Genomic DNA, 9,090 nt, shown 5'->3' with positions numbered 1-9,090 from the left:
GGCCCGGGTTTTCCTTCCCGCCCTTCTTTCTGTAAGCCGGCTCTGCAATTTGGAGCACGTTTCGCTCGCGCTGCTTGCCGTGTGCGCGTCCGCAGCTTGGTCGGCTGCTCCCGGTAGCCTTGCGCGCGGCTTCCCTCTGATCTCCGGCGAGGCGAGCGGCTTCCTTCTCCCTCTCTCTGTTTTTTACCCCCCACCCTTGATGTCTGCCTCTCACCCGGGCGAAACGCGCCGCGCCGCGCCAGCCAATCCTCGCTTCCCCGCGCGGCGCTTCCTCCCGCTGCCTTCAACCTGAGCGCGGCTGGACCCGGGCACCCACAGCCCCGCGCAACCCGGAGAGGTGGTGGTGGTGGTGGAGAGACTTGAACCACCCGCCGGCCGAGGAGCAACGGGAGGAGCGGGCGAAAGAGAGCGAGGGCCGTCTCTTTTGCGCCCTTGGGCTGGGGCTCCTTTCCCCGTAGCCGGCTGGGCTCAAAGTTTATGGGGCTCGCCGGAGGAAGTCTGCGTGGCGCCTAGACACGCGCGGGTGGGGTCTTGGGCAAGGCACTTCGCGCTGGAGGGCTCCGCTCGGCGCCTCTTGGAAGAAGAGGAGGAGGAGGAAGAGGAGGAGGAGGAAGAAGAAGAGGAAGAGAAAGAAGAAGGAGAAGAAGAGGAACCCGTTCCCGGGGATTTATTTTTTCCAGTGGATTTGGCGCCTCTCCCTGTTCTTTTTTTTCCCCCAAAGCAAGCGGGTCGGGTCGTTTGGGGGGATTTTTTTTCTCTTGGAAAGCAATTGGGGGAGAGCGACATGGTGGTCGGGATGGGGGCGCTGCTTTGGGCTCCCCTCGGGCTGTTGCTGTCACTTCGGGCCGGAGCCGCGGACGTGAAAGCGCGGAGCTGCGGCGATGTGCGGGAGGCGTACAAAACCAAAGGCTTCAGCCTGGTTAACATCCCCTATCAGGAAATCGCAGGTAAGGCACCTGGCGAGGCGGGCGCGCGGGGCGATGGGTCTTCTCTTTTGGGGGTACCATTGGCGGCGGGGGGGGGTTCCTTTTTTTTTTTTGGCTTTGCCCACCTTTTGGGTTTGACTTTCCCCTGCGTCTCGCTTTCCTCCCTGGAAAAGAGCAGCAGCCGTGCCTTTTCCCCCTCCGAACCGCGCTTGGGAGCAGTTTGAAGCCATGAATTGCTTCATTGTGCGAAGGATAGAGAATCCTTTTCAAAATTTCTAAAGCGACTTTCAGGAGATGAACAAATTGGGAGCGGGCAGAGGGAGAGGAGAGGCTTGGCAACAACTTTCTTTCTTTCTTTCTTTCTCTTCTTTCTTTCCTCCTTTCCTTCCTTCGTTCTTTCCCCCTTTCCTTCTTTCTTTCTGAAACTAAAACTTGGGGTGGGGTGGGAGAGTTCCTGCTGGGAAGAAGAAAAGAAGAAAAGGAAGGATTTCTTTCCTCCTTTCATTCCTTCTCTCCTTGTTTTCTTCTTCTTCCTGCTTCTTTACTTCCTTCTTACTTCCCTTCCCTTCCTTTCAATTCCCTTCCTTTCTTTCTTTCTTCCCACCAGGAACTTTCTGTCCACCCGCCTCAAAGTTTTTAATTGGCTTCAGAGAATTCAACAGCTGGAGTACAAGTAATTGGTCTCTTCTACAAGCTGGGATAACTGTTGTCCACAAGTCTAGCATTAATTGATAAGCTCCCAAGACACTATGGAACATATGAATAAAATTCTGCTTGAAACTGGAGGGACCTTACAGGGTTTCAACTTTTTAGCTGTCCACAACCAGTAACATTTGTCCTTTGCCAGTAGGGTGTGCTCTTCATCATCCAGGAGTCCTGGTGCCTCTGTTTGGCAAAACACCTGTAAAACAGGCAGTGCTTTCTACACCTGAGGGAGATTGAAAACACTGGAACATTAGAAAGTAAAAGAAAACAAAGCTGAGTAGATAAGTTATTGTGAAAGACATGCCTTTAAATTGTGTTTGCTTGTTGCACAATTATGGCACAGTGTGTGAAGTTTCTGACTTGGGCTTCTGTCTTTTTTTCATTGTAAACCGAGCTGTATTCTTCCTATGAATAGGGACAACCTTTAAGCTACCTTGGCAACCAGGAACGATAGGAATTGTAGTCCCCCGTTATGCCTGGGAGCTGCTGTAGTTCTATCGTTGTCTCTCCCGGACTTGATTGAATTAATGCATGACTAAGAGGGGGAAAAAAGTTGTATGTGTGAGTGCAATGGTACTAGAATTAATGGCTGAAACGTACTGTCCATAATTTTCAAAACTAAATGAAGCCCCTCATTGACATATACTGAGTGTATACAAGCTTCCAATGAGTCTCCTGTAGAGATGAATAACTATCCTGTAATAATGGTGGTTTTTTTAGAGTCCCTTTAAAATTGAAAGAAACTTATGAAATTAAAATGAATTCTACCTTGCCCAGTTTCATTTGAAGTGGCTTGGCTAAAGTTGTCAACTGGGGCCCTTTCCCAGATTGACCGTGCGTGAGTATATTTGGAGGACTGAGTTTGATGTGGCATTAATTTTGCAATTCATTCATACCTTAAATAAATAAATAGAAGCTTCAGCCCAGATGTTGCTTACTGTTTACAATGGAGCAGGGATAAAAACTCTCTTCAGGTGCAGAGTTAGCTTAGAGAAGATTTTTCTTAACATACTTAATTATGGTAGTTTTCTTTCCGTTCCTTGTGGTGCTAACATTTTCCAGGATCTTCTATAATTATTATTATTATTATTATTATTATTATTATTATTATTATTATTAAAATATACAGTAATTACACCCATATTTGCTGGCGGCCCCTCATCATAAGACATCTGTACATTTATTGAGACACATTTCAATCCATGCAGTTCTCCGAAAATGTTACAATTACTTGCGGTATACTTGTTATATCCTATTCATAACAGGGCAGAAAAATCTCTCCTTTGTGTACAGTATTTAGGGTTGGCAGACTAATATTGAATTTCGCAACTTTTCTCAACCGATGGAAGGAAGCTGTAAGATTTTCACAGAAACTGAAGCTGTTTCAAAATTGCTGTTTTATATATGAGTAGAAACATGGCAGTCATAAATTGTGACTGAGAGCTGATCTGCTCTGACTTGGCATGTGGAGCTGACTTTCAGGTCGTTGGTTCAGCCTGTAGCTAGATAGATTAAAGTCTGGGTTGACATAATATAAAGCTCTAGCTGGCATAAGCTGAAATAGTTGGAGGGATAATTCTTTAGCTTCTTTGGGAATAGTTTGAAAGATGCAAACCACATCCTTTCAAGTTTTTTTTAAAAAAATATATAAACTACTGGGTAATTTGTTTATTTGGTTCTTAATTGCATTTATATCCTTATAAATTATATCCCTAAATGCTGGGTTGCAAAAGAAAGTACTTTGTGGTTGAATATATCTTCTTGGTCCAAGTCCAGCATTGTAATAGTTATAAGAGAGAATTTTAAATAGCATTGTCCCTGGTGCTGGGGTGGGGGATGAATTCATTCTTCCTGCTCATGAAGTTTCTCTGAAATCCAAACGACACCAAAGTATTTCAGCCATCTCAGTGAAGTGGAACTGTGTTTTTCTGCTGTCCTGCCTTTAATGAATTTCATATAGATCTAATGCAACACCTGCCCCCCCAAAACCTTTGGGCACCAGGGACCGGTTCCATGGAGATAGGTTTTTCCGTGGACTGGAGGGGCCCTTGCATAGTTTCGTGTGCTGCCTGCACCCTGCTTCACTTGTTTGTGTGGCCCGGTATCTGTTCTAATATAATCATTTGTGCAGAAATTCAATTGTCTCCCATGCTGTAAGTAAAACCACTTTTCTGTGACTCCCTGTTTTGACTAAGAGTCACAGCATCAGCGAATGTGTTGGTCTGGATCATTTTAGGAGGGGGGGGGACACAGAAGTATCTTTGTATGGAGTAAAATTATGTCCCTTTTCAGAGTGGCTGGGAGAGAAATATTACAAGCAGAGCTAGTTTGCTTAATTGGGGTTCTGGAAGGAGGTGGAGAAATGATCAACCAAAATCACAGAGCTTCAACTTTGCAGTAATGTTAAAATTCTTGTGTTCTGTTTTCCTTCTTTCTCTTGCTTTCAACCCCACCATTAACCTGCTAATGATTTATAGCAGATACAGTATTTCTTTAAGCTGAATCTAAAAGTATTCCTAAGTCAGGTTAAACCTACAATAATAGTTCTTTACTTCTAAGTCAGAATAGGGTAGGGTAGGGTAGAATAGAATAGAATAATAGAATAGAATAATAGAGTAGAATAGAATAGAATAGAATAGAATTCTTTATTGGCCAAGTGTGATTGAACATACAAGGAATTTATCATTGGTGCACATGGGATGCCTTTATTGCCATTTTTACCCAATAAACGTCAGATCAGCTTTCAGCTCCTCTGGTTTAGAGATGGCTGCTACCACAAAGCCTGGAAAAGCTTCCATAATTGATGTTGAAGTATTCACAAAGTAGCGGAAATAAGTGGTGGGAAGACTAATAATCAGCTTTTGGTTTAAATACCGACATTAATCAGTGTTAAATCCGATATTGCTTTTCAACTTTGTCTTAAGATTTCAACACCATTAGCTCCCCTCTGTGGTGCGTGGAATATGAATACTGTATTGCTGCTAATCCAAGTGGGTTCTTTTCTTTTTATTAAGCTTCATTGACATTTGGGTTCTGTGGGTTTAACTCCAGTTGATGCAAGTTAATGGAAACATTTCAGTTTGATTATATCTATTTGAGGGAGAGGTTGGGTTGTTTTAAGGGAATATAATTAACGGTATGGTCTTTTGTGCCTAGCACTGAGTGCTCTGATTAGAGGAAAACTAGCTTGGAAAAAGACACTAGGGTATTAAATGTTGCGATTATTATTTTGCCACCACCTGCGATAATTCTTTGGTGACCGCCCACAGCCAATCTAACCAGTTAATGAAGATGCGATCTGTGCATCTGTTTTTGTTACTCCTTAACAAGGTTATATATAAATCAATTAATTCAGGTGTTCATGTGCAACTTTAATGAAGCTTCGGGTTTTGGAGAATCTGAAATGAATAGAATATAAACAAATAACTGCCTATATCTTGACTTTCTCTTAGAGTTTTAGGTGTGGGTGCACATGATTATATGTTAAGGCACACATGTTTAGTAGTCATAAGTAAGATGGGATACCTATTTAAAATAGATTTGTTATTCATCATATAATATAAGAGGAAGGAATTTAGAATTTTGCTTTTGTTAGAATAAACCAAGTGAAAGTTATTGGGGTTTTCTTTTGATGAAAAAAAGAACTTAAAAAGGGATAATCTATACCTTCTGGGCCTGCTTGAAATACCACGTCTTAACTGTTTTCTAAAACAGGAGTCTTCAACCTTAGCAACTTTAAAACTTGTTTAATTCCTCAGCCAGAAAAGCTGGCTGAAGGACTCAGGGAGTTGCGGTCCACGAGCCTTAAAGTTGCCAGGGTTGGAGATCCCCATTCTAGAAAACCACATGGCTTAAATGGACTTCAGAAATCAAACTTGATTTAGGTGAGTCTTAAACCAATTTGTGCTTAAATCAAGTGAGTCTTAAACCAATTTGTGCTTTCATTTAACAGGAATCAAAACACATAGAGATGACTAATAATGGATCTTATATTTCTCCTAAAACCCATTGAGTGTATAAAATGTTTAAAAACTCAGTTACTCACATTGACATTATTTTTGACTTTATATATCCAAGATTTCCATTGCTTTTATTCTAGATGATGATACAGCACAATGTCATGTATAACAGTTTATGATTTAGTATTTGTAGTATTTTTTGCCTTCTCAGAATATTGTTTAGAAACCACAGCCACTATCTAGCAGAGTGTTTACTACTTTGCTGTTCTATTACACTGATATTAAATTGTTAAGTATGACTTTTTATGTGCCAGCTAGCAAATTTTGAAATAGAACATATACATCTAAATCTGTTCAGGGATTTCTGCATGAAGAATGTGCTGTGTTGCAAATTCCTTTAGAGTCTTGGATGGGTAAGCAACATTTTCATTCTGGAAAGATTCTGCTTCATAACACAAAATTCTACAAGAGATTTCCAAATTCTCTCCCTCCCTCTCTCTTTCTCTTGTTGTCCTCTGAACTGCATATAGGTCATGAAACCTGATAGCATTTCTAAAAATAAAAACAATCTTACAAAACAGGACAAATTCAGTGTTCAGGCCAAATTAATGTCCAGACCCAAACCCTGTAGAAGGGTTGTGGCATGAAATTTCATGGTAGAAAACTTTTCAAATATTACTCAAATGAAGCAGTTTGCCATGAAGAAATGCACAAATTCCTGCAGAAAGTGTAAGATGCTAATTACCAATTATGGGTAATTGTTTGGGCACAGATATTGCAGGGAAAGTTGGTGTGACCAGTCATGTAAAGAAACAATTACATTTTTACACTGGCACATTGCATGTTGGATGACTTTATGACATTAAGTGAAAGAAGCATCAAACCTAATCACTCAAAGTACATTGATGTGGGACATTTATGAAGGTTTGACAACATTAAGTGGCAAGGATATACAGTGATACCTTGTCTTACAAACGCCTCATCATACAAACTTTTCGAGATACAAACCCGGGGTTTAAGATTTTTTTGCCTCTTCTTACAAACTATTTTCACCTTACAAACCTACCGCTGCCGCTGGGATACCCCGCCTCTGGACTTCCGTTGCCAGTGAAGCACTCGTTTTTGTGCTGCTGGGATTCCCCTGATGCTCCCTTTGCTGGGAAACCCCACCTCCGGACTTCCGTTGCCAGAGAAGCGCTCGTTTTTGCGATGCTGGGATTCCCCTGCTGGGAAAACACAGAAGCCTGGAGGTGGGGTTTCCCATGAAGGGGAGCCTCAGGGGAATCCCAGCAGCGCAAAAACGGCTGGAAAAAGGGGTGAATTTTGGGCTTGCACGCATTAATCGCTTTTGCATTGATTCCTATGGGAAACATTGTTTCATCTTACAAACTTTTCACCTTAAGAACCTGCTCCCAGAACCAATTAAGTTTGTAAGACAAGGTATCACTGTACTAATATCTGAAGGATCCAAAAGAGCAAGGAAGATATATTCCCAGATCTGTAACATAGAAAGTAGCTGTTCTCTGTGTTACTGGTCCATAAAAATTAGCTTCAAAATGAAATTATATTGACAATATTTGTCTTAGGTAAAGTAATATTGATCAGCTTGCTTAAAGGTTATGTATGCAATAATTTTAATTCTGTTGCAGAAAATAAAGCACATACTTAAGTTGAAATGAAAAGTTCAAAACTTACATTTGGTTAAGATACGTTGGAATGAAAGTTACTATCAAGTAGCAGAAGCTTTTGTGAGATGTAGAGGAGTATTATAAATAAAATCAGAAAGGATAATTCAAAGCCTAAGGGAATTTTTGGAGTGGACTACATGCCTTTGTATCTTTAGGTAGATCTAAAAGTCTATGGAGGTTCTCAGGCATCCAGGCCATGGTTGCCACAAAGGAGATTTTTTAAGGGGCAACTGGACTTTATTGTATTTTTTTTTCTTTGAAGATGTTTCGCTTCTCATCCAAGAAGCTTCTTCAGTTCTTGGTAGTTCTGAAGAACAGCTGAGTTTAAAACTTCAGACAGCAATTTTGGTTATAAGCAATTTATTTAATTCATTGATATAAATTATCTGCACAACTCATAACACACTTCTGAATCAAGTTTGTTAGTAACCTTAATCTCTTGCTAATCAATTTCTATAAACTATTTTATTTTCAATTTATGGATTATAATTATTGATTCCTTTTTTTGTAAAAGTTTTTTCCCCTCCGGTTTCCATACTTACATCAATGCATATACCTTAAAATATATCAATGACATGCATAATTATAAATTTTTATCCAATCAATCATGAATCAATATTCTATTTTTGCACCTATTTTGTGCTGTTATTTATCAGCCTGTTTTTCTTCTTTTCTTTACACTCCCCTCCCTCTATCTCCATCTCCTCCTTCCACCTTCTTACTCCTTCTCTCCCCCATCCTACTTCCCTCCATTCCTTCTCTTCTCCTTTCCCTTTCTATTTTCTTTTTCTTGCTCTTAACCTTTCCGTCAGTGATTCTAGTCCTAATTCATTTTATATTTAACAGACTGATAATATATTCCCATATATTTATTTATTTATTCATTCATTCATTCATTCATTTATTCATTTGTCCAATACACAATACATATGGAAGAGAATAGACATGAAGTAATATATATAAAGATAATATGTAAAAATATAGGAGAAGACATATGAAAGGAAGAAAAGATATATGGTATACGAGATAAAGGAAAGACAATTGGACAGGGGACGAAAGGCACACTAGTGCACTTATGTACGCCCCTTACTGACCTCTTAGGAACCTGGAGAGGTCAATCATGGATAGTCTAAGGGAGAAATGTTGGGGGTTAGGGGTTGACACTATTGAGTCCGGTAATGAGTTCCATGCTTCAACAACTTCATTGTTAAAGTCATATTTTTTACAGTCAAGTTTGGAGCGGTTCATATTAAGTTTGAATCTGTTGCATGCTCTTGTGTTGTTGCGGTTGAAGCTGAAGTAGTCATTGACCGGTAGGATGTTGCAGCATATGATCTTGTGGGCAATACTTAAATCATAATTTAGGCGCCATAGTTCTAAGCTTTCTAGACCCAGGATTGTTAGTCTATTTTCGTAGGGTATTCTGTTTCGAGTGGAGGAGTGAAGGGCTGTTCTGGTGAAATATCTTTGGACGTTTTCAAGGGTGTTGATGTCCGAGATGTGGTATGGGTTCCAGACAGATGAGCTGTATTCAAGGATGGGTCTGGCAAAAGTTTGTAGGCACTTGTGAGTAGTGTGAGATTGCCTTAGCAGAAGCTAAGTAGGATCAGGTTAACTATTCTAGAAGCCTTTTTGGCGATATTGCTGCAGTGGGCTTTAGCACTTAGGTCATTTGATATTAGTATTCCAAGGTCTTTTACTGAGTGTGGATTGGCTGTGAGAATTTGTTTATTCAGTTTATATATGAGGTTTGGATTCTTTTGCTGATGTGGAGGGTTGAGCATTTGTTGGTTGATATTTGAAGTTGCAGGC

General features: G+C 40.6%; 1 protein-coding gene across 1 annotated transcript in view; it reads left to right on the top strand.

Annotated features, from left to right (window-relative positions):
- Positions 1–230: 230 nt before the first annotated feature.
- Positions 231–9,090, top strand: part of GPC6 (glypican 6) — a 992,840-nt gene continuing 983,980 nt past the window's right edge. Inside the window, exon 1 of the mRNA XM_070751300.1 lies at positions 231–947. Within this exon, the coding sequence (XP_070607401.1) occupies positions 785–947 (163 nt within the window). The 5' untranslated portion in view covers positions 231–784. The remainder of the gene's footprint in view (positions 948–9,090) is intronic.

This window comes from Erythrolamprus reginae, chromosome 4 (genome assembly GCF_031021105.1).
Source record: "Erythrolamprus reginae isolate rEryReg1 chromosome 4, rEryReg1.hap1, whole genome shotgun sequence".
NCBI lineage: Eukaryota > Metazoa > Chordata > Lepidosauria > Squamata > Dipsadidae > Erythrolamprus > Erythrolamprus reginae.
The sequence above is the reverse complement of the archived record's forward strand: the minus strand, read 5'-3'. Positions and strand labels throughout refer to the sequence as shown.